This window comes from Ursus arctos, unplaced genomic scaffold, assembly GCF_023065955.2.
Source record: "Ursus arctos isolate Adak ecotype North America unplaced genomic scaffold, UrsArc2.0 scaffold_14, whole genome shotgun sequence".
Taxonomy (NCBI): domain Eukaryota; kingdom Metazoa; phylum Chordata; class Mammalia; order Carnivora; family Ursidae; genus Ursus; species Ursus arctos.
Window position 1 is genome coordinate 16,304,925 of NW_026622808.1, and position 25,656 is coordinate 16,330,580.

The 25,656-nt window shown below is 48.4% G+C and overlaps 2 protein-coding genes across 6 annotated transcripts in view; one reads left to right on the top strand and one right to left on the bottom strand.

Moving 5' to 3' along the window:
* The window catches only part of RFX2 (regulatory factor X2), a 91,235-nt gene extending 72,348 nt beyond the window's left edge, over window positions 1-18,887 (bottom strand). For 4 of the 5 annotated variants that reach the window (XM_044378010.3, XM_026481188.4, XM_044378009.3 and 1 more), the window contains exon 1: window positions 18,707-18,885. The gene's annotated coding sequence lies outside the window, so the exon portion shown is untranslated. Of the gene's footprint in view, window positions 1-18,706 lie in introns of all 5 variants that reach the window. The other variant, XM_026481187.4, reaches the window with a different exon arrangement.
* The window catches only part of LOC113242667 (long-chain-fatty-acid--CoA ligase ACSBG2-like), a 58,957-nt gene continuing 48,056 nt past the window's right edge, over window positions 14,756-25,656 (top strand). Inside the window, exons 1-2 of the mRNA XM_057311249.1 lie at window positions 14,756-14,878; window positions 18,522-18,781. Coding sequence (XP_057167232.1) covers window positions 14,756-14,878; window positions 18,522-18,781 — 383 coding nt within the window. The remainder of the gene's footprint in view (window positions 14,879-18,521; window positions 18,782-25,656) is intronic.

Below are 25,656 nucleotides of genomic sequence, written 5' to 3' on the forward strand. Positions count from 1 at the left end.
AGTCACTGTTACAGTGTGTCCCAATACGAGGACAACTGGTTACAGACGTCGGTTTCTCCCACACAGGAGCCCACCTCCTTGCACCTGCAGCAGTAACTCATTTCAGAAATCACTCCTGGGTGCCGTGATTTGCACACCAAATCCCCCCAGAGCTGGTGTTTGAGTGTTGGAGAGCCAGAGACCAGAAAGAAGAGAAACTGATGTTTCCTGACCACCGAGCACCTTCCCACCCTGGACTGTTGGTTCCCACCCTGGACTGTTGGCCTAACCCTGACCCAGGCTCTCTGGGGCCTGAAAGACAAGGAGGAATGCCATGGAGAAAAAGGCCAGGGTGCTGTGGAATTAAAAAAAAAAAAAAAAAAAAGGCACCGTCTCATAGACATAAAAAGGCAAAGGGGACTCAGCCTGCAAGATGGATGTGGCCAGACGAAGACTCTTCTTAATTACAGCAAACAGGAGAAGCTAATAAATATCACTCCTCTCACCATTAGAGGAAGCAAAAAGATAACGTTAATCACTACCGAAGAGTCTAAGGTGTTTGTGAATCTCCAAATCAGCATCGTCTTTATACACGTATGATGTTAGACTAGTAGCAGTTCTAGTCAAATGTAACCAGGACCGTTTGTTAGACCAGCTCTCGGTAAACTTTTTCTGTAAAGGGCCCAATAGCAAATATTTTAGGCTTTGCAGGTCGGATGGTCTCTGCTGAGACTTACTCAACGCCTCCATTGTAGGGCGATGGCCGCCACTGACAATATGTACACTAATGAGCACGGCCATCTGCCCATAAAACTCCAGTTATGGAGACTGAAATGTAAATTTCACATAACATCATGTGTCCCAGAATATATTTTCTTCTGTTTATCTTTTTCGACCATTTAAACATAAAAAGTCATTATTAGCTCTTGGCCATCCAAAATCAGGTGGTGGGTTGGATTTAGCCCATGAGCTGGTTTTTTGAACCTGTACTAGACTCAAATGTTTGGACTCGTGTCTCTGAAAGAGAGCCTAAAATAATTCTGGGTAAACAGACAGGAATCAAATGGCACATTTAATTTACAAATAACATTCTAGAAATCTCAGTGCCCAAATGGTCAGGGACACTCGGAGGGTAAAGGCCGACATCCCTGTCATGTCTCCCTCCTAAAGCATGAGGATGCAGGATTGTGGGAAGTCTGTGAAAAGGGCACGCCCACAGGTCAGAGCTGGAGCGGTGTCGCAGGCGTGCACGAGAGGACAGCCCTCATGTCCTGTCCATTCTGACCCCGCCTCCCCTCCGCTGCCTGCTGTAGTTCGGACGTGTGCCCTGCCCCTCCATGATTCAGGGTCTTTGGGCACTTCATAGAGAAGAGAAACGTGTGGATGTGAGAACGCTGTGAGAGATGGCACCTCTGAATAGATAAATGGCCAGTGAGCACATGAAAAGATGCTCAACACCATTAGTCATTTGGAAAATGAAAGTAAAAAGCACAACAAGTGCCACCACACCCCTACTAGGTTGGCTCTAATAAAAACAAGGGAAAGTGACAGGTGTGGGTGACGAGGAACTGGAGCCTGCCTATGTGGCTGGTGGGAATGGAAAATGGTGCAGCGCCGTGGAAAACACTTGGCACTTCCTCAAGAAGTTGAATACGGAGTGACCATATGACGCAGCAACTCCACTCCTGAGTATCATCTACCCAAGAGAAACACAAAAAGCTTGTCCACACATGTTCACAACAGCATTACTTGTAACAGCCAGAAAGGAGAAGCAACCCAAATGTCCACCAACAGATGACTGTGGCCAATCCATACTCTGGAATATTATTCAGCCGTGAACAGGAGCGAGGCCCCGACACGCACTGCCCTGGGGACGGACCCTGAGCCCACAACACTCAGGGAAGGAACCCGACACAGAAGGCGTGTGTGAGTCCACGTGTGTGCCACATCCAGAACAGGCTCATCCATGGATGGGAAGGGGGTTCGTGGGTGTCACGGTATGTGCGGGAGTCTGCTTAACAGAATGGGGTTTCTTTGGGGGTCATGGAAATGTTCTAGAATTAGATGGTGGTGTGAAGACGGTTGTGTAACATTTCAGATATCCTAAAAACCACTGAATTGTCCTTTAAAAAGGTCAATTTTTAAATAGATTTATTTATTTATTTTAGAGAGAGAGCGCATGCACAAGCTGGGGCGAGGAGCAGAGGGACAGACAGAGAGAGAGAATCTCAAGCAGACTCCCCGCTGAGCGCAGAGCCTGAATGAGGGGCTCGATCTCACCACTCCTAGATCATGACCTGAACTGAAATCAGGAGTCAGACACTTAACCGACTGAGCCACCACGTGCCCCCCAAGAAAGGTCAATTTTATGTCATGTGAATTTTATCTCAATTTTGAGGAAAGGTGACACAGCAAATATGTTGGCAAATGCCAGACAAGATGAAAAACAGATGATATATGAACTAAAACTGTCCCTATGTTCTTTACTTTAGAAGAAATGAAACATGATACAGCTCAAAACAAGAAGAAAGTCAGGGAAATCCTTTTTTTTTGGGGAGGGGTGAAAGATTTGATTTTTAAGTAATGTCTACACCCAATGTGGGGCTTGAACTCATGACCCCAAGATCAACACTGAGCCAGCCAGGTGCCCCAGGTCAAAATCTTTATTAAATTTTTCAGAAACAAACCTTGTTAACAAGCAAAACACCTCTTGCACACATTCCCTAAGAGACTTTCTATCTGGAAAGCTCCAGTGACAGGGAGCCAAAGGGGTAAGGAAGTCTGTTTTAGAAATGTCGAAACATTTGGTTAGACGGGTGGCATGAACCAATGGAGGGGCACGAGGGAGAAATGGGCAGCTGGACACAGATGCTTCGCCACTAGGACTCGAAGTGAGAACAGGGCCCAGTTTTGGAGTTGAGAGAATTACAGACTTTCTGGCCAAGCCCTACGTGAATATTACCACTGGAGAAAGGGTGGGTAGTTTCTAGAAGATTCTACACACGCCAAGCATGAAGAGAGACAAACCAGATCAGGTTAGTGTCTCAGAAATCTCAAAGGATGTTAAAAGGATGAGACACCTGGGTGTCTCAGTCGGTTAAGTATCCGACTCTTGGCCTCGGCTCAGGTCTTGATCTCAGGGTCGTGAGTTCAAGCCCCGCGTTGGACTCCATGCTGGGTGTGAAGCCTACTTAAAAAATAAGGAAGGAAGGAAGGAAGGAAGGAAGGAAGGAAGGAAGGAAGGAAGGAAGGAAGGAAAATATGACCCATTGCATTTAAAGTGGAAGGAAAGCTCAGGTGAAGGATGGATAACCTTCTCTGTGATTAGGGCACTGGATTTCTCGTTGGAACGGTGTGTCAGCAGGGAACTCCAAGGGGCGGGAAAATGCCATTGCTGTGGGAGACTCAGCTCAGAGGCAGGGCAATAATCGTGAACTTGTGTGGGCACAAACCGGCCGGGTGGCTGGGCCTCCCCCAGAGGCACATGCGGGCACGGGTGCAGCTCACGGTGACAGACTGGGGCTGAGTCAGCCACCTGTGGGCTGGGAACTGGGCAGAGCGGAATTGACGGGGAACAAGTTTCGGAAGGGGCTGGCCCGGAGAGAGGTGACAGGGGTCTGAGGACCTCCAAAATGGCAGACTGAATACGATGGCTTTGCTCACTGTGCATATTCTGGGGGTGGGGGGCACACGTTTTCACCGGATTGCCCAAAGTTCTGTGGCCCGCTATTCTCCGGATGGGACGGGGAGTTGAGGGGAAAGGACAGGCATCTGGTTGAGGCGCCCACGGTGTGGGTGGGAGCGGGAGGAGGTGGTGCAGAGGACATGTCGGGGACAGTGTTGTGCAGGCAAGGACACATGCAAAGTCACCGTCCCTGCAGGGTTGGCGCATGAACGTGAGTGAAAGAAACCTAATGCAAAGGGAAGGAAGTCCCTTCCACTCAGCAATTCGCCTTCCGGGAATTTGCAAACATCCCACACATGTGCACAAATGCACTGGACAAGGATGTTTACTGCAGCATTGTTGGTAAAGTGCAGAAGGATAAACCCAATGCCCTTGATATGGCGCTAATTAAGCACCTCGGGGCACAGCGGTACAGCGGGATCTCACGCAGTTAGGAGAAGGAATGGAGCCGACACACACAATGATAAGGAAAGATACAGACTAAGTATTAGATGAGAGAGAAGGTGCAGAAAAGTGGGCATAACGTGATCCTTTTTTTCTAAAAAGAAAAAATATTAGCTATAAAAGGAGCAAGGTGCCAACACTCACAGCCCTGTGGAGGGACCCTAAACACACGACGCTCAGGGAGGGAACCAGACACAGAAGGCCACACAGGGTGTGATTCCATGTGTGCGAAACGTCCAGAACAGGCAGGTTCATCCATGGATGGGAAGGGGGCTTGTGGGTGCCAGGGGCGGGGGAGGGGTGGGAGAGGACTGCTAATGGGGACAGGATTTCCTTTTGGGGTGATGGAATGTTCTGGAACTAGACAGTGGTAATGATTCTATAACCTCGTGAATATACTAAAAACCACTAAACTATGTACTATAAAAGGGGGAGTTTTACGGCATATGAATTACACCTCAATTAAAAAATAATAAAGCGTCAGCATGCACGTTTTATGTGCATACAAAATATCTAAAAGAATCCATACCGAACTGTATTAGTGGTGGGAGGGGCAGAGGAAGAGAGAAGAAGGAAGCCAGGGGCTCTTTTTTTCCTTTACACTTTTGGGTACTCTTTGGAGGCTTTACAATGAAAAGATTTCCCTGATGTAAAAGAGGAAGGAAAGACTTATTGGGGACTGCCCAGAAGGATCCCAAAGTCCTGAAAGGGTCTGGGGTCAAACCGCTCAGTGGCCCGGAGGGGACACCCACGTGCAAAGCCCAACCACAACCACTTTACAAAATGGAAAACCCTGGAGTCGGGTGGGCCTGTGCTCACAGCTTGGGAGTGACCTAAGACCGCGGGAGCTGGGAAGGATCTGAGCGCTGGTTTGTAGCTTAAACAGCGGTCACCTTTTAAAAGAACAGTGATGACCCAAGCATTGTGGATCTGTCTTCGTTTGGACACCTCAGGCCGTCTGTGGCTACTGTGCACCTGACATGCGGCTCGTCCAAACTGAGATGTGCTGTGAGTGCAACACAGACACTGCTTTTCAAAGACTTGGCGTGCAAGACTGCGAAACGTCCCAGTAAAAATGTGTTCCCGAAGGGGCGCCTGGGTGGCGCAGTCGTTAAGCGTCTGCCTTCGGCTCGGGGCGTGATCCCAGTGTTCTGGGATCGAGCCCCACATCAGGCTCCTCCGCTAGGAGCCTGCTTCTTCCTCTCCCACTCCCCCTGCTTGTGTTCCCTCTCTCGCTGGCTGTCTCTCTCTGTCAAACAAATAAATAAAATCTTTAAAAAAAAAAATGTGTTCCCGTAGATCCCATGTTAAAATAACAATATTTTGTTGGATATATTGGATTAAATAAAATACATTATTCAAATTAACTTCACCTGTTCCTACTTTTTAACTGTGGCTACAGGAAGATTTTAAATTACACATGCAGCTCGCATTATGTTTCTATTGGACAACTGTGATCTAGAACTCTCCTAGAATAAATTACCAAACTGTGAATTCACAAATATCTTATGAAGCCCTATTCTCCTAGAAAGTACACAAGATGATTGTTAGAGCCTGGTAAGATTTCCACCTGGTAAGAACTCGGGTCAGTTCAACAAGTAATTCCTCTATTTGGTGTCCCACAGAGACAGCAAGACATGGTCTCTATCCTTTCACTTCAGGAGAGAAAAGGAGCCACATGAATAACTGCTATGTGGCAAAGGTGACAGGTACAGACTCCAGGTGGGACATAGCACCATTAACATGGGGCAGGAATCTGGAAATGTCCCATCCCGGACCCTATGGGAGGGGCAGGACCTACCCCGGCAGCGGTGGGGTGGGGCAAACGGGGAGGAGGGACTAGTTCAAGAGCAGGAGCTGGGCACAGAGGGCGTGTGCCGTGGCAGAAGGGCAAAGACACCAAGCTGGTTAGAGCAGAGGGCACTGGCTGGGGACTCCTGGGGAAAACAGGCTGCGCCACCCAGAGAAAGGCTGGGAATGTCGGGTGGAGCTCCTGGACTGCATCCCACAGGGCAGAGGTCAGCAAACCATGGCCCACGCCCCAGCTAAGTCCCGCCCAGTCCAGCGCCTGGTGCCGCATGGCCCATAAGCTAAGAATGGTCTTTATATTCGTAAATGGCTATAAAAAAAAATCAGAGTAAAAATATTTTGTGACACATGAAAATTATATGAAATTCACATTTCAGTGCCTGTAAATAAAGTTTTATTGGCACGTGGCCACACCCATTCATTTACTTGTAGTTGACACCGGTGTGAGTAGTTGTAAATAGACACCTTGTTGGCCCACAAAGCCTAAAATATTTACTATTTCGTCCTTTATGGAGAATGTTTGCTGAACCTCCCTCCGCCCCACTTTCTTGGAATACTAAAAGATTCTGCCGGCTTTCTCTGCTCAAGTAAAGTAACAGCACTTGTGCTGATTTGCAGAAAAATATGTAATGGGTATATTTCTCCAATTAAAGACAATTTGCCCTACAAATATTTCTTAAGCCCTTGGTACGGGTTTCCTCTTATCTGCTAGTGACCAGCAGTAAACAACACAACAAACTCTACGAGTACCGCATTATTGGGAAACCCTGAGTCAGCCTGTTGTGCCAGGTTTGACGGCAGAAGTTTTAAAGGACGTGTGCTGCTGGTGGCTACCGTATGCCACTCTCCTATTTTATAATCTAATCACGTTTTATTTAATAAAAACATTGCGAGTGCCCGTCATTTAATTTAATACACTGATAATTCCATGGTGTCCCACAGAGACGTCATGCGTCACCCCAGCACCCCCACCAGCAGCAGCAACAGCTTCAGGCCACTGCTGAGGGCAGTGGAGCATCAGAGGTTTGGAAGGAGAAGGCGGAACAGTGGGGCTGTGCCACCCCCCTCCCAAGGGCAGGGGTCGGAAGCTCCCCCAGAGGATCTAAACAAGAACAGCACGAGCAGCAATGGGGGGGACTTGATCCAAATGAGACATGCGGGCAGTGGTTAGTGGGGTGCCAGAGAGGGGGAGAAGGCAGGCGGACCCCGGCCTTCAAAGCTGACCACTGAGATGATGGTACCAGGATAATCGTGCCTCCTTCACTCGTAGCCCGGCGGTCCTCGCCGGCCCTGGGTGCAACCATCTCTAAAGCTACAAAGAAGAGGAGTCTCGACTGAGCTGACTGAGCTCACACTGCAGCTGAAAGGGAAGCGGAGCTGGGTTTAGCAGGAGGAAGGATTTCTCCGCTACCCACCCCCAAAGGGACTGGGAAGCGTTTCTACCTTTGTCCAGGCCTGGTGATCCTATTGACCCTGCTGGGGCCGTGCCAGGGTTAGGAGGAACGTGTGTAAAATGCCAAGCATATGGTAGGTGGTCAGGGTGTGAGGCCGTGGCAACCCTTTATTTTTAAAACATAACCTTGGGATCTAACAGTTATGACTTTTAAAGTTTGGCTGTCCCCTCCGGGGAGCTGCTTTTTCTTCCCTGCCCCATCCGCCACCCTCTGCCTTTCTCGAAAAACCCTCCTTCCTTGGTCTGAAGCACCAGGATTTGTCAGGGGTGCCGGGCTGCCGGGCCCCTTCCCCCCACCCCCTGGCTGCAGAAGACAGGCCCTCCGCTTGAAACTCTCGAGATCCACGGAAGCAGGTGTCACAGGAGCACACGAACAATGGCCACATAAAAATACGTCCCATGTCCAAATGTCTCCAGCTCCCTCGGACAAGAACCCTTAAAGCCCTGGAAGGCCTGGCACGGCTCTGAGGAGGTGAATGGCATGTTAAAGGATGGCATGTGTCATTTTAGCTTAGAGCTTTGGGACAGGACAAGTGAACGTACAGTTAGTTATCTGAGGGTCTCTACCGGCAAACAACACAGGGGACCTTGTTCTCAACGTGAAGTGCATCTCAGCCTGTGAACTGGATCTGTTTTGACCAGCGTTAACAGTTACTTCTCTTCCCAACAAGAAACATGACGATCTAACTAGAATCTGGAGCTCCGTGGCAGAAACTTCAGAAGTGGGAGGGTCTCCCCAGCCTGGGCAGTGCGGTGGGTACTTCGCTCATGTTTACACTTTCAAAGAGAAAAGGGAAAAGGGGCCACGGGAGGGGGGGTGCCTTCAGCCAGATGAGCCTCCCTCCACATTCACCCCCTACACACCCACCACTGCAGCCACCACCGCTGCCACTGCCACCAGGGGCCATGACCTTGAACCATGACCTTGAACCAGCACCTCCTGATGGGAACAGCTCCTGAACGGGGGAACAGCGCTGGCGAAATGGATCTTTTAGGAAGCGAGCCAGGGTTAGAAGTATTTACCTACAAAGTGAGCCAGCTTTATGCAACTCTATTGATCCCCAGTAACTGCTTCCTCCAGCACAGCAGGGCAGGCTTTCCAACCTGCACAAAATGCGAGTGCCACCTTTTGGGGATGAAACAATTCTGGCAGGCATGATGACCAGATTTGTTTCAAATCAACTTTTTAACAAAGCGAAATCTTTGAAAAGTTCCAAAGCACAACAGGTATCAATCAAGATGCTACAATTGGCTTAGACGCAGAACGAGGCATTTAATATTCTCCACTGTGTACACAGCTCCTGGCAAGGGGACCCAGCCATGGTTGGGTTCTAAGGCTCCATTCCCCAATAAGACCCCTGCACTTTCGGAAAAGAATGTGACTTGCAATTTTAGCTGAGCAAAAAGGGGAGTCAGTGAATGGTAAGGGCCTTCGATTAAGATTTCTTTGGGGATTTGGTAAAGGAAAGCTACATGTCGAAAGGACTGGAATGTTAATCTCAGCTGAATCAAAACATGGCATTTTTAAGGCTATCAGATCTCAGGCAAGGGTTTCATGATGTTTGCTTTTTGCTAAAACCAAAGGCTGCCATTACTTGATGTGGGCCTCACTCTCAGAAGAAAACTCGGGGCTCCGGCATCTGAGTCACCCACGCAGTAAATGTGAAGCCCCGTGGGAAGTGTGGCAGGCACCGCTGCCCCTGTCCTCCAGGAGCTCACGATCGAGAACATTCCATAAATCACTACTACATGTCCAAGGAGCCCTGGGCTGTGGCAATTCAGCACTCATGCCACTTCTGGCCGATGAATCCCATGGTCCCCAACTAGGGGGTAACTCTGCCTTCGCAGAGGACATTCGGACACGCCTGAAGACACAGCTGCTATCACGATTTGGGGGTAAGGGGTAGGCGCTGCCATCAGGCTCAGCATCCTGCAATGTGCAAAGGCAACAGCGGTGAGACTGGAGAAACCTGGTCTTAACACTTGCCCACTCGGCTCGCTACGTCAGGTCTCAGGCTTCCCTGGTAAGACAGCCCCGGAGAAGAGTCCTGTTAGAAAAGATTTTCATCGGTAGAAACGACAGTTCAGAGACAGGGCAGGCAAAAGCGTGAGACCTGTGTTAAGGCCTGGCGAGTCCATTCCGAGGACTGAAAAGATGAGGTGATGCAAGGGAGCTGAGGCCGGAAACGGCCTTGAACGCTAAGCTGAACACCAGGTGGTTACAGAGAAGGCCTGGGGGTTTGGCCTTTGGGAGCAGAACAGGCTCATGCAACCCTCCCACGCGGCCCAGAAGGGCTGAGGCAAGGTGGGTGGGAGGGAGACCAGGCTGGGAGAATCGGCGGCCAGGGAGCCCAGCTCTGCGCATGGACAGGAGGTGACGGCGGAGCGTGCTCCTTGCTCCTCGGCCCTGGAGCAATACTGCTTCCAGAGCTGCGGCTGGACGGTGGGCCTGCCCACAGCAAGGGGAGGGACGAGGACTCCGGTCACCCTTGCAGCTAGAATGAGGACAGACGCTAGGCTTGTGCAGACCACCAGTGGGAGCTTGCCGGCCGGGGGGCACAGGAGGGAGGGTAGGTGGGGTCACCATGTTGCTGCCCTGCGGCGCCTCTAACCCCCCATCCTGGAGTCTGTTACATTAAATCACCGCCAATTGAGGGACCTTTGCTTTTGTTTTGCCCCCCCCCCCAGTGTCCCCGAAGGGCACCATCCGGCGGATAGATGCACGCCCAGGTGTGAAGTAAGACCGGCAAGGAATCGAGTCACATGGGGCTTCCAGAAATACTTTCTATGTACTCCTGTGGGGCATTTTAAGAGCTGCCAGTACAACCAGGCCATGATTCACACAACAGAGAAGCTCCTGAAAGATCTCCCCTTCATGCTTCAACGGCAGCTCAGCTGCCAACGGCCACTGATCACCTCAAATTTCCGTAGCATCTTCAACTGTCTTAACTTCGCCCATGAGGCTACGTGAACACACTTAAGTACTTGACCGAGCACGAGCTCCTCAGATGCTGGCTTTTGGGGGCCCACACCTATTTGCCAAATGGACAGAGACCCCCAGAGAGCAATTCACATACAGAAGTCCCCACGAAGGTGAATTCTTCTAGAACATGAAAAATTCTTTTAAAAATCAGAAGCACATACTTTAGGCTATTTTCCGTGAGTCTGGGGTTCCAAATCAATTTTTTCTCAAAGCAGGCTACATCCACGTGTGTTCTGAGGACGGGAGGGGTGGGAAAGCACTGCCCGGCCCTTTCCTTGGGTTCTCCCGGCTGGGGTGGAGCACGAGCACCCATCTGGGGGCAGCTCATGCTGGGGGCCGCTGCTCCCGAGGCCTTACCCCATGGATCACCTTTTGGACAGAAACGTATCCTGGAAACATGGCACTGTTTCTAAAAGATAAGCAGTTAGCACTGTAAAAATATAAGCATAATGAGGTGTGACTGCAACTCTAGGAGCGGACTATCACTAGCGTGATTTCAACAGTGGGCGGGGGAGACAGGCGCTCGTGAGCCGGGCCTTCTGTCTTGGTGGGGACTGGCCCTTTTCCTTTCTTTCCTCCTTTCTTTCCACGGGCTGTCCTCATCTCATCTTCCTGGTCTCTATGGGCCTCGCTCTCCCTGGGGCTCGGTCCTTGCCTCGTTCCCCCTTGCGTCTCGGAATCCCTTCAGAATCTCCTCTGTCCGGCATTTGTCACCATAGCCAATGGTGGCAACAATCCACGTGCCTGCTGACGAGTGGGTGGACGCAGTGTGGCCCATCCACAGCCTGGAATATCATTCAGCCATAAAGAAGAAAGCCATTCTGGCACACGCTGCAACGCAGATGAACCTAGAGGGCATTGTGCGCCGCGAGAAAAGCCAGACACAAAAGGACCCAAGTTCTATGCTTCTACTTCCGCGAAACATCTAGAAGAGGTAAATTCAGAGGGACGGAAAGTAAATGAAAGATTACCAGGGGCCTAGGAGGGTGGAGAGGGAACCGGGAATTTCTGCTACTGGGACCAGAGCTTCTATTTGGGGTGACGAAGGAGTTTTCGAACTAGTGGGGATGGCCACGTGCCATCGCGAATGCCCTCAATACCGCGGAATTGCACACTAACAACGGGTAAACGGCAAATTGCCCGTCACATGTATTTTGCCACAATTTACAAAAAACCACTTTCCTCTGCTGACTCCTCGTTGGTTCCTGCTTCTGTTTTCACTCTACACCCTCTCCTTGGATGGTCTCCTCCAACTGCGTGACTGAAAGGACCATCTGTATGCTGACGGCTCCTAGATGCTAACCCCTAGCCGGGACCAGCCCGGTCAGCTCCAGACCCTGCAACCCAGCTGCCTACTGGAAAGCCGTCCCCACCCGGATGTCCCACAGACACCTCAAGCCGGCCAAGCCCATGACTGAACTCATTACTTCCCCTGCCCGACACCAGCTTCTCCCGTGGTCCCTGACTCACCACAGTGACACACTGCACCGGCTCCCCAGTGTCAGACACCTGGGACTCGCCCTCCCCGCCCCCTGGCCCGGACTAAGTCCCCGAGCCCCTGAGAACCGGGCTGCTCTGTCTTCCCCAGCGCCCCCTGGCCTGTGCTGTCAGGCAGGCCCCTGTCGCCCTTCACCTGGACTATGACTCCAGACTCCAAGCCCTCTGACGCACCCTCCAAAATCATGCCCAGTCACAAAGCCACTTTCCCACTGTCTCAGTCCAGCACCAGACACAAGCCCCACTCGTCCAGCCAGGGCTCAGCACACTGTTCCTATCAAGGCCCAGAGCGTAAACATTTTAGGTTTTGCTGGTCACCTCTTGCTGCTGCCATGACTACTCGGCTCTGCAGAGCAGCCAGAAGTGGTATGTACGTGAACGAGCACAGCCGAGTTCCGATACAGCTTTACCCACGGAAACAGGCCGCAGGCTGGAACGGACCTGAGGGCCAGAGTTTGCTGACACCTGCTCTTCTCTCTCACCTCATCTCCCTTGTACCCTGTCCACCGCTGGCAGGAGGTGTTTGCAGGTTCCTGAAAACACAGCCATGCCACCAGGGTCCCCACCCAACCGCCTGCCCCACAGGGACGTCTAGCACAACCACTTTTGAGACTGTCTCCTTCTCCTAGTTGCTTTTGGTCTTTGTATACTCAGAGGCTAGTGCTTGACTCCAAAGAATGAATGAGTGAATGACTGAACAGATGTCAGAGGTCTAGAAGGCCTCTGCCTTCCTCCTTTTGCTCACCCGCCATCAGTCTCATGGTTGCCTTTCTCTGCCTTGACCAGGCCCAGCTGTGTCCTCCAGCCACAGGGCCTTTGCACCTGACCTCCACCCCATGCCTGGGAGGCTCTTTCCTCTGACCTCCACACGGCTGCTCCTCCTCCTCCTTTCAGTCTCAACTCAACTGTCGCCTCCTGAAGGGCAACCCTGGCCCAGTGGCCTAGCTCTTACTCACATGCACACACTCAAAATAACCACAGAGACCCTAGTCTTACAGGCTTACTGCCTATGGCATGTCTGGGCTGCCTTACAGAGTAAGTGAAAATAATCACTGTACCAGGCCTTCAATAACATACGATGTATTTTTAACGGTTATATGATTTCCCCCCATTTTTTAAACACGGACTACGGCAGGTGTAGTCTGACTCACAGCGTCCGATCCCCCCTTGCTGTATGTACCACCTACAGGTTTGGGAAGTCAACTCTATTTCTCAGAAAGTCATCGGATTCAAGAAAATTGAAAATAAGAAAAAGGTGCTGCCAGGCATACAGCAGGGTTTTCAAACGCACAAAACCTGTGTATCATAAGGCAGGAATGCGTTTCGGGGAGAGCGAAGGGAAGCTCAGCCAGGAGCTGGGCCAGCCTGTCAGCTCCTGAGGGCCTGACTCGAGTCCTGGCATGAAGAGTGGGCTGGGTCTCACCTCTGAGTGGCCGGTTTCCAGACTCCGACCAGGATGGCACCCATGAGCCAGCGAGAGCAGAGAAGGGAACCCAAATGCTGCACCCACGAGCCAGCGAGAGCAGAGAAGGGAAACCAGTTGCCAAGTGTTCTTGAGTTCGGTTCTGCTGGCAGAGCTGGCCACTTGCCAGAGCCCACCGGAGAGGGTGATGTGGGGGGACTGGGTGCAGACAGGCCTCGGCCGCAACCAGCACGGGGCCTGGGGGAGGGGGGTTGCTTCCAGCCACTTGCCTTCATTGGTGGTGTTTTTGCCTAGCGCCTATGCTTGCAGAACGGTATCTTCGTCCCAGGGAATGTCTACACTCACGGAAGGACATGGCCCCCGCCTGAGACAGACAGTGGAGGCTCATGAGCTCCATCAAGCAAAACACAGTTCCCGAATGCCCCCTTGGCGCTTGCACGGGGTGGAAAACCCAAGCAAGAACACGAAACCCAGGCCGCTACTGCTCGTTGGCTCCCGAATAGTAACAATGGTGATAGAAGAGTAAACAGTCGGTTCCCGTGGAGCACCGACTCTGGGCCAGGCCCGGTGCTACACCATGATAAATGGTATTTCTAAGACAGCGGCCACCCCGGTCTGATCACGTAGTTCACGGATGCCACACCTTACCTGGAGCCCCCGGAGCCAAGCAGCAGAGACACCTCGAGCAAGCCCTTTCTTGTCCAACCCAAGCTGTTCCAAGACCCATGGGCGGCGACATATGGCAGGTAAGGAGCGACTCCCCATTTCTAGATGGGCCTCCCTCATAGGTGGGCAGGAAACTGTTTATTTATTCCTTTAACAAATATTGATTGCCTACTCAGCGCCAGAATTGTGCTCAGCCCGGAGGAAAGAGAAGTTAATAAAACACACAGAGCTTCCTCCCCTTAAGGAGCTGACCTTCTAATGAGGGGCCGGATGGTGGTAATAAAATAAATGTGCATTATGTCATTATGTCTGCACATGAGTGACAAATGCTAAGGAAAGAGACAGAGGGGAAGGAGGCTAAGTGTGTGTCCCTTTTGAGTGGGTGGCCCGGGAAGGTGACATTTGAGAAAAGGCCTGAAGACAGGGCGGGAGCAGTCCCCCCATTACTTGGGTGAAGAGCTTTCTAGGCAGAAGGCTTGAGGAACTCCCAAGAGGCCTGCAGGGTTGAAGTGGAGTGAGGAACGAGATCGGTGTCAGAGATGAGGCCAAAGAGAATTGCGGTGGAGAGGCCCAGGGTGGGAAGAGACTTTGGCCTTTGCTCCAGGTGAGATGGGGGTCGTGGGAGGGTTCTGAGCTGAGGGAAACACAACAGAAAGTAATATGCCCCCCACCCCCACCCCTGCCAGGTTAACAAACAGGCTGGGATGATCCGGGTAGGAGGCGCCGGTGGCCTGGAGCAGGGGCTGGCAGTGCAGGTGGTGAGGCATGGTCAGATCTAGGTCTCCACGGATGGGGTGGAGTTGGGAGCATTTGCTGATGGCTGGCGAGAAAGAGGCCAACTCCAAAGTTCTGGCCCGATCAACCAGGAGAAGCCAGCTCATGCTCACGAAGGGGGTGCCGGGCCAGGAGGAGCAGATTGTGGGGCCCACGGGGAACTCGGTTTGGCCATCTTGTTTAGGTTGCCTGTCAGAATGCACCTGGATGCGTCCAGCGAGTAGCCAGACAGACCTCTCTGCTAGAAAGACCTTACTCGTTCTCTTAGGCAGGCCACGCTTCCCGAACCCGAATGATCCCCAGACCCATCAGGCTCTGTCCCTGGCTCTTCTCCCCATCCTCCATCACCTACTCCTTATCCCACACACCCTTGATTCTGGGTCTTCCTCTCTTCAAGGAGGAGTCTGGGTCTTCCTTCTCTTCTTTTTTCTCCCCCGTAAGAATTCCTTTGCTGCTCTTGCGGTCTCCGAGAAGCACGTAGGAGGTTTTTAGTTTCCTCTCTAATTCCCAATGCATATTCCATTCATTCACTCATTCAGCAAATTAAGCACACCCTCTGTGCCAGGCACATGTCTAGAGAACTTGGCTTGTGACGGAGCTACTCATGCTTTAAATAACAGAAAGGGAGTCAAAAGGCCCTTTTAAATACGTAAGTCCACAATCCCTTATTAACAATGTTGATATCCAAAAAGCTCTGAAAACTGGAAATTTTTTTTGTAAATGTGACACAGACAAAATCTGACCTGAACTGGCTTGAGGCTGTTTCGGGTCTTTATTTACCCATTTGGTGGGGATACTCATACAGCCTGGTGCGGGAATATGGATGTGTTTGCTGGGTGCATCTGAAACCCCTGGTTTCAGCTACTGGATCAGGACTTAGACCTTCCTGCCCCCAAGTTTGGCGAGGGTCCCAACTAGCAAGATGATTTCTCTGTGAACTTTCCTTGCCTTCTAAATAGTTCACATTTTACAAATAAGTAGGTGTTGGGGGAGGGGGCACATTATTTAAATAAGTGGTCACCTCGCAGTTAATTAAAAAGAGTCAAATATATTATGATAAGATATGGCTCCTACTGGCCCTGCAATTTTACGAGCACAACCACCACAAGGACCTATAAAAATCCCACTGGTACATTCAAAATTTTGACTCAATTATAATATTAACTGAAGTCCAATTAATTAAATATTGACGAATATGAATTAATTTTAACTCGAATCTGAAACTACAAATTAGCTCAAAGGAATGAGATCCAGATAAACAATTTCCCAGCATCTTCATTTCTGGTGAATGGCTCTGTCCCAGCCGTGCTTTGGTGATAAACATGGTTAAAAGATGAATATTAACGTCACGTATGTCCCAGGGCGCCTGGGTGGCTCAGTCAGTTAAGCAGCTGCCTTCAGCTCAGGTATGATCTCAGGGTCCTGGGATCAAGCCCCATGTCGGGCTCCCCACTCAGCGGGGAGTCTGCTTCTCCCTCTCCCTCCACCCTCCCTTGCTTGTGCGCGGGAGCGCTCTCTCTCTCAAATAAATAAATAAAATCTTAAAAAAAAAAGGTAATGATATGCAAATATCAACAGAATTTCAAAGAACTCGTTCTGTTGCTTGGTGTAATTAATAACTCTGTCCCCCTGCTCCCAGATGCCCCTTTGGAGTGTCTGGGCAATTTATCTGGCACAAAAGAGGAATGCACCCAAAGGCTAAATAATTCAGTTTTGCTTTTACTGAAAAAGCAAACTGTTTCTGAACTCATTCCGGCCTAAATCAGCCAAATATCACAGGATCACAGAAGCAGTTAGCTTGTCCATCATGTATCGGAAATCTTTTTTTAAAAACTACCAAGTCCCCTCCGATACTTTACCAAGCCCGTTGGCTTACCAAGCCGGTTGGCTGGCGAAGTTAGCAGTGATCAGTGACTAAGGAAATTGGATTCTTTGGGGGGTGGGGAGAAGGGGAGGTGGGCGGGGAGGGAAGAGGGAGGCGGAGGCGCTCACCATACACTCTCACTTCTCTGGCAAGGGCAGGTGAGAAGCCATCTCTAAGGTTATTCAGGGGTGGGTTCACATTTTTAAACTTGAGTGGGAAAAAGAACACATAGCCAGCGCTGATACTCCCAGGGCGGAGGGTAAGGGTCTTTATAGAAGTACACAAATAATGTTTCAGAGCATGAAGCCAAAGAATAAAAACGTGTTGACAATATGTGCAAGAAAAAAAAAAGGTTTTGTTGTTGCCGTCTGGGTCATTATATTAGCATAATTATTTCGTTGGGGGATCTTAGTTGAAATCCAGAGTCTTGCATAAGGTTTGATATTTTGGATTTGCAGAGATAAAGCTGACTGGGAGGGGAAAAGCAGGAAAGTCTGCACTGCTGGTTAATTGCGCAGAGCAAGAAAATGGTTGTGTGTGTGTGTGTGTGTGCGCGCAAATATGTTGGGGGGCTGCATAATGAAAACACCCAAGAAGCCGGCAGGAGGTCTATCAGGACGCAGACCTGGACTCCCTCCCTCATTCCTGTAGGGCAACCAGGAGGTTAAAATTAGGACAGTGAACCACCCCCGCCTCCACTGGAATGGCAGGGGCACTTCGGCCCCAGGGGCCCTTGAAATAGCCACTAGGATCGGGAAACCTAACTTTCCTAGTGCACCAGTGAGAACAGCCAACTGGGACCGATCGGGAGGGAGCCCCTGGCTTCTCTCAGGACAGGAAAGGAATGGAGTATTTGGGGTGTGTATGTGTCTGTGGTCTGTGCGTGTGTGTGTGTGTGTGTGTCTGCGTGTGTGCCCGTGTGTCGGTGTGTGTGTGTGCCTGAGTGCGCTTCGGGGGGAGGGGGGCTCAGGGGTGCGGTTTAAATTCACAAGCATACACGCACTCACACAATCTCAGGAGAAAATGTCACCGAGCAGTTTTGGGCCACAAGTTAGGCTTTTTAAACAAAATAAATTAATACATTAAAAAAAAAAAAAAAAACTTCTGGTGAAACTCTTCTCGCTTGGAGATCAGTCCAAATAGGGGAACTGCAGCTGTACGAAGGGGCTTCTCCAGCGGGGTGGAAGCACTGGCAGACCCAGGATCCCCCAAACTCAGGAATGTGGGGTTCAATGGGAGGGAGGGGTGGAGTGTCCGAATAGCCTTAACTACGAGGATTTTTGGTAAAGAGGTGAGAAACCGGTCCCGGGAAGTCCGATTCTCAATTCTCATTCTCGATTCTCAGTGAGTTTGTGGCGGAAAAGTGAGGGGGGTGTTTTTCCCAAGACAAGAGCAACGACTTTTGGGTAAACAGTAAGAAAAGGGTTCCAGGGGAGCCCGCAAACTCACAATTCTGGGAGACGGTCCCCAAGAAACCCCAAATCCAGGAAATTGGGGCAAAGGTGAAAACGAGTCTTCCAGGCCCTCCCAATTCAGGAGTCTGAGGTTAGGAGTGAGAGTGGGGCCCCGGGAAACCCCAATTTCAGAGATTTGGGGAGCAAAAGAGAAGGAGGGTTCCCAGGAGCCCCCAATTCTGGGAGTTTGAGGTAAGGGTTTGAGATGGTTTCAAGAAGTTGAGAGAAAGTGAGAGAGGGGTCCCTGGGCGCCCCCAACTTAAAGATTTGGGGGGAAAAAAGTAAGAAGAGGTTCCCAGAAGCTCCAGTTCAGGGAGTTTGAAGATGAAAGTTTGAGGGGTCCCGGGGAACACCCAATTCGGGGATTTTGAGATAAGAGTGAGAGAAGGATCTCGGGGGGCCCCCAACTCAGGAAGTTTTCTGAAAAGTGAGGCGATGGGTTCCCACTTGCCCCCGAGTTTGGGTAAAAGGTCGGGGGGGTCGTTCCCAGCCACCTCAAACTCGGCCGCGCCTGCGGAACTGGGGTGAAGAGACGGGTCCCGCGGGCGCGCCAACCCGGACGTTTGGGGTGAACCGCGAGGGCTGCGCCGCCTGCCTCCCGACCCCCGGATCCGGATCCCCGCCGCCCCCCGCACTCCCCGGTCGGGCCGGGCCCGGGGCGGTCGCATCGGTCACCTGGAGTTCGGGCCGGGAGTTCGGGCAGCGGCTCCCGCGGCGGCAGCAGCGGCTGCTGCGTGTTGGTCCCCGTTGGTAAGTAACAGTCTCCACGGCTACAGTCTCTATGGCGGCGGCGGTGGCGGCGGCGGCCGCTCCTCCTCCCGCTCCCGCCGCCCGCCCGCCTCGCGCGCCCTCCCGCCTGCCCGCCCGCCGCGATAGGGCGGGGCGTTGTTACCGGCAACGGTTACCAGGCTCCACGCCCCACCCCTCAACGGCCCGCCTACGCCCGCCTCCAGCGGGGGCGAGGAGGGCCGGGTGTAAGGCCCTGCGGTACTCCATTGGCTGCCCGCAGTGTCCGTCAGAGGGGGCGTCCCCTGGCGAGGATGAGGGCGAGGCTTGACCAATCGCCGCAAAGGAGGGCGTGGCTTGGCGCGAGGCGCGCGCGGCTCGGAGGGTTGGCGAGCGGGAAGCGCGCGCGGCTCCCGGTGGGTGGCGCTGCTCTGGGAAGGCTAAATTTCGGTGACTTCTAACGGGGCCTTCGTTTATTCCACGAACGATTACCGGACGTCCAGGCATAGTCTGAGTCTGGGGTCAGCAAACTCCGGCCTGCAGATCAAGTCCTGCCCGCTGCCTGTTTTTCATGAACCACAAGCTGAGAGTTTTAAAATATTTTTTAAGTGGTTTAAAACAAAAGAAGAATCTTCGGTGGCATGTGAAAACAGTGAAACTCTTCTATTACTGAATCTAGTATTTTCGGTATCTTTGAGGATTGGCAGACCACACCCTTGGGCCAAATTATGTCTTCCTGTGTTTGCAAATAAAGTTTTATTGGAACACAGCCAGGACCATCCTTAAGGAGATTGTGGAAGGCTGTTTTCACACTACACGGGCAAGGTTGAGTAGTGAAGAGTTAATTCGTTGCACAAAGATGGAATGGCATAAGCAGAGCCTAGAATATTTACTATCCAGCCTTTCATAGAAACTGTTTGCCAACCTCTTCCCTCCCCACCCCCTCAGAGGGTAGGTTCAACTATACATAAGACTAACAACCCACCCTCTCCTGGAGCTTTTATTCTAATGCCGGGACATTGACAATAAACAGAATAAATAAACATATATAGTTATTCAGGAGCAGGGGCTGGAACACTAGGAGAAAAAACTTGCTCTGGGAAGAAACAGGCAGGGCAATTTAAAGGGAGATTAGACCTCAGCACTATTCATTCATTCATCCATCCATCCATCTATTAATTCATTCACTCAAGAAGTAATCATATTAATGAGCACTGATTAAATTGTTCTTAGGTGCCAGAAACTGATCTAAGCATTTTTTTCTATGCTAACTCAGTTGAAGCTCACACTCATATCCTGAGAAGTGTGCTATGCATTATCCCCATATTACAGATCAGGAAACTGAGATCTGGAAAGAATGAGTTGAGTTTGCGCAGTGCCAAACAGCTTGTAAGGGCTTTAAACCCCAGCAGTCTGGGGCCAAAGCCTGTGCATTTGACCAGTAGATGGCTGGTTTTCAAACATATTTGACCATAACACCACACCAAGAAATGCGTTTGACCCAAAGGCCCAGTCCACACAAACACATAATAACTAAAACAAATTTTCATAACATGATACTTTAGGCAATGCTTGATTTTTTTCTATTCTATTCATTTTAATGAAAATGCTAATGGTCACCTGCTGAATTGATTTTGCCACTTTGTAACAGGTTGCTTCTTACAGATTTTTATGTGATGGAGTCGTAAGCTTAGGACTGCAGGAATCAGTTCCTTTCCTTCTATTATTAATTTAGTCAAAAATATTTATTGAGTGCCTACTATTTGTCAGATACCGTTCTAGGTGCTAGGGACACAATTCCCACCCTTATAGGGAAAGTGATATAATAGCAGCTCGGGGGATGACTGGGTCGGGCTTATTCTGGATAGAGTAGCCAGGGACAGTCTCTCAAGGGTGACCAATCATCCTAGATGGCTTGAGATTATGGAGTGTCCCAGGCTGTGAGACTTTCAGTGCTATATATGGGAAGTTTCCGGACCACACAGGAAGAGCTTGTCACTCTAGGCCTCTCTGAGAGGGTGACATTTGGGCTAAGTTTGGAATAATGAGGAAAAAGGGAAGAAAATATCAAGAATTCAAAATCCCTGGGACGGTAACTCATTTTAAAGAAACAGCTGGGTCACTGCATATGGCTGCAGCAGAAAGAATGGGGAGGGCATAAGTCGGTGGTGGGTGGTGAGACAGGGGAGGGAGGGTATCACTTCATTTAAAGTCCGATAGACCATGGGAACGGGTTCTCATCAGATTGGGAAGCCATTGGAGGGTTTTAAACAGGAGGGAGATTTGTGATTTGTGATTTTAAAAAAGTTCACTGCGTGGGGAACAGATTGTAGGAGGCAAGAAAGACAGAGTGAGAACTCAGGAGACTGCCACAGTTCTCCCAAACTGACAAGTATAGTGGCTTGGATTCGGGACCTGGAGGTGGGGATGAGTGGGTGGCCTGGAGGTACATTTTGAAGAACATTCTGATGGACTGGATGTGGGGAGCTGAGGGATAAAATTTTAGAGCGTGATGGGAGGTGCCTTGTGGCCACGTTGTACAGTCCATTCTGTTATAACTCTTGTTTGAAAATGCAAATTTGATGCCATATTTACAGTAATATTTATGTATTTCTTAACCATTTAATACATGTAACACTCCGCTATCTCAAAGAAGAAATGGTGAGAAAATAGGAAATACTTTGGAATTAGAAGTATTCGAAATTAGGAACACCTGGGTGGCTCAGTTGGTTAAGCGTCTGCCTTTGGCTCAGGTCATGACCCCAGGGTCCTGGGATGGAGCCCCGCATCTGGCTCCCTCCTCAGCAAGGAGCCTGCTTCTCTGACTGCCTACTGCTCCCCATGCTGTGAGCTCGCTTGCTCTCTCTCTCTGACAAATAAATAAATAAAATCTTAAAAAAAAAATTTGAAATTAGAAAATTAGAGGGATGCCTGGATGGGTCAGTCAGTTAAGCGTCTGACTCTTAATTTCGGCTCAGGTCATGATCTCAGGGTCGTGGAATTGAACCCTGAGTTGAGCTCTGCACTCAGCGCAGACTCTGCTTATCCCTCTCCCTCTGCCCCTACCCCCGCTCTCTCTCTCTCTCTTAAATAAATAAATAAATAAAATATTTTAAAAAGAAATTAGAAAATTAGAAATTAGAGAAATGAGAAAATACTTGGAGATGAATGAAAATGAAACACAACATACCAGAATTTGTGGGATTCAGCTAAAGTAGAGGAATATTTATAGCTGTGATCATCTGTGTTAAAAAAAGAAAGACCTTAATTCAATAATTGAATCTTCCACCTTAAGATCTGGAAAATAAAAGTAAACCAAACCCAGAGCTGGCAGAAGGAAGGAAATAATAAAGCTACGAGTGGGAATAAATGAAATAGAGATTAGAAAATCAATAAAGAGAATTCAGAAGATCACAAGTTAGTTCCTTGAAAAGATCAGCAAGGCTGGCAAATCTTTAAATAAACTGACCAGGATAAAAAGAGAAAAGACTCAGAGGCGCCTGGGTGGCATAGTGGTTAAGCATCTGCCTTCGGCTCAGGGAGTGATCCCGGTGTTATGGGATCGAGCCCCACATCAGGCTCCTCTGCTATGAGCCTGCTTCTTCCTCTCCCACTCCCTCTGCTTGTGTTCCCTCTCTCGCTGGCTGTCTCTATCTCTGTCAAATAAATAAATAAAATCTTTAAAAAAAGAGAGAGAGAAAAGACTCAAATTACTCAAATCAGGAATCAAAGAGGTGACATCGCAACCAACTTTACATAAATAGAAAAGATGGTAAGGCAATGCTATGAACAACTGTACGCCAATAAATCAGGCATCCCAGATGAAATGGGCAAATTCCTAGAAAATGACTCAAGAGGAAACAGAAAATCTGAGTGAACCTGTGAAAGGAGAAAAACTGCATTAGTAATCCAAAAACTTCCCACAAAGAAGAGCTTAGGACCAGATGGCATCACTGGTAAATTCTACACCAAATGTTTAAAGAAGAATTAACACCAATCCTCCAGACTATTCTTAAAGATAGAAGAGTAGGAAATACTCTGAGGCCATTCTAACATTGTATGAGACCAATATTATCCTACCCTGATGCCAAAACCAGACAAAGCCATCACAAAAAGAGAAAACTACAGACCATTATCCCTTATGAACATAAATGCAAAAATTCTCAACAAAATACTAGCAAACCAAATCTAGCAATATATAAAAAGATTTACCCACCATGACCAAGTTTAATTTATCCAGGAATGCAAAGTTGGTTGTTCTGATGTAAAAAAAAAAAAAAAAAAAAAAAAAGTTCAATCATTTTAATAGAACAGAGGACAAAAACTATATGATCATCTTAACAGAAAAAAAGCATTTGACAAAATCCAACACTCTTTCATGATTTAAACCACAACAACAACACTCAACAAACTAGGAATAGAGGACTTCTCCGGCCATCAGGGCATCTACAAATGCACCAAAGACAACGATACTTATTGGTGAAGAACTGAATGCTTTTGCCCTGTGGAGGTTCCCCAGTATGGAGGTTCCTAAAAAGTTGAAAATAAAGCTACCCTATGACCCAGAAATTGCACTCCTGTGTATTCATCCCAAAAATGCAAATGTAATTATCCAAAGGGTCACCTGCACCCCAATGTTTATAGCAGCAATGTCCACAAGAGCCAAACTATGGGAAGAGCCCAGACGTCCATAGAGGGATGAATGGATGAAAAAGCTGTGGGAGATAGATAGATAGATAGATAGATAGATAGATAGATAGATATGGCAGAGATGTCAGCTCTTGCCACTTCTATTTAGCATTGTACTAGATGTTCTAGCCAGGGTTATTAGGCATACAAAATAAATAAAAAGCACCCAGATTGGAAAGGAAGCAGGAAAACGACGTTTGCAGATGACATGATCTTGTATGTTGAAAATCCTAAGGAACCCATTAAAAAGCTATTAGAACTAATAAATAAGTTCAGCAAGGTTGCAGAGTACAAGATCAATATGTAAAACTCAATTGTTTTTCTGTACATTAGCAATGAACAATCTGAAAATGAAATTTAAAAAAGAATTCCATTTACAGTAACACCAAAAAGAATAAAAGACAGAGAAGTGAATTTAATAAAAGAAGCCAAGATTTGAACAATGAAGACTAAAAAACATCATTTAAAGAAATTAGAGAAGACCCAAGTAAATCAAAAGATATCCCATGTTCAAGGATCAGATTTAACATTATTAACATGATAATACTCCCCAAAGAGATCTACAGACTATCTCCATCAAAATCCAGCCATTTTTCCCCCACAGAAATTGACAATTTTGCAGAAATTGACTGTAAACTTCACACAGAAACTTAATGAACCAGCAGAGCCCAAATAATACTGAAAAAGAAGAACAAAATTGGAAGACCCACGCTTCTAGATTTTAAAACATACTACAAAACTGTATTGTGGTATTGGCATAAGGCTAGACATATAGATAAATGGAATAGCATTGAGAACCCAGAAATAAACCTGCACATTTACAGTCAATCAATTTTTGACAAGGGTGTCAAGACCAGTAAATGAGGAAAAAACAGTCTCTTAAGCAAACGATGTTGGGACAACTGGATAGCCACATGCAAAAGGATAAAGTTTTACCCCTACGTCACACCATATACAAAATTAACTTAAAATAGATCACAGACCTGGGCGACCCTCTCGGGTCCCCTCCCTCTTCAGGAGCTTTGTACTCTATCACTCAGTAAACTGTACTATGGTTCAAAAAATAAAATAGATCATAGACTTAAATGTGAGAGCTAAAGTATAAAACTCTTGGGAAAAAAATGTAGGAGTAAATCTTCATGACCTTGGTTTGGCAATGGTTTCTTACATATGACAGTAAAAGCACAAGTGAAAAAATAAATAAATAAATTAAACGTCATCAAAATTAAAAACTTTTGTGCTTCAAAGGACACCATTGCTAAAGTGAAAAGACAACCCACATAATGGGAGAAAATATTTGCAAATCATATATAAAGGACTTGTATCTAGTATGAAGAGCTCTTACAGGTCAACAATAAGAAGACAAATAACCCCATTTAGAAAGTGGGCAAATATTTCTCCAAAGAAGATAATACAAATGGTCAATACTCACATGAAAAGATGCTCAAAATCATTAGTCATCAGGAAAATACAAATCAAAACCACAATGAAATACTGCTTCACATCTAATAAGATGGCAATAATAAAAAAGACAGATAATTACAAGTATTGGCAAGTATGTGGAGAAGTCACAACACTCATACAATGCTAGCAGAAATGTAAAAATGGTGCAGCCACTTTGGAAAACAGCATGTTGATTCCTCACAAAGTTAAACATAGAATTCCCATATGAGCCAGGAATTTCACTCCTAAGTATATATACCCAACAGAAAGGAAAACATATGTCCGCACAAAAACTTGTACACGGATTTTCACAGTGCCAGTATCCAAAATAGGCAAAAGCAGAAATAACCCAAATAACCATCAATGGATGAACGAATAAATGAAATATGGTAAATCCGTACAATGGAACATTATTCTGCTATAAAAAGGAGTGAAGCACGGACTCACGCTACCACGTGGGTGAACCTTGAAAACGGGACGCTCAGTGAGAAAAGTCAGACACTAAAGGCTACACAGTGTGTGCTTCCATTTATATGAAATTTCCAGAGTAGGCAAATCTACAGAGACAGAAACCAGGGTTAGAGGTTGTCTGGGGCTGGGGGAGGAGGATGGGGACGGGCTTCTTTTAAGAGTGACAAAAATGTTCTAAACTTGATTGTGGTGATGGCTGCACAGTTCTGTGTATATTCTCAAACAACCAAACTATATGCTTTAAAAAGATGAATTTTATGGTCCATGAATTGTAGCTCAATAAAGTTATTTAAAAA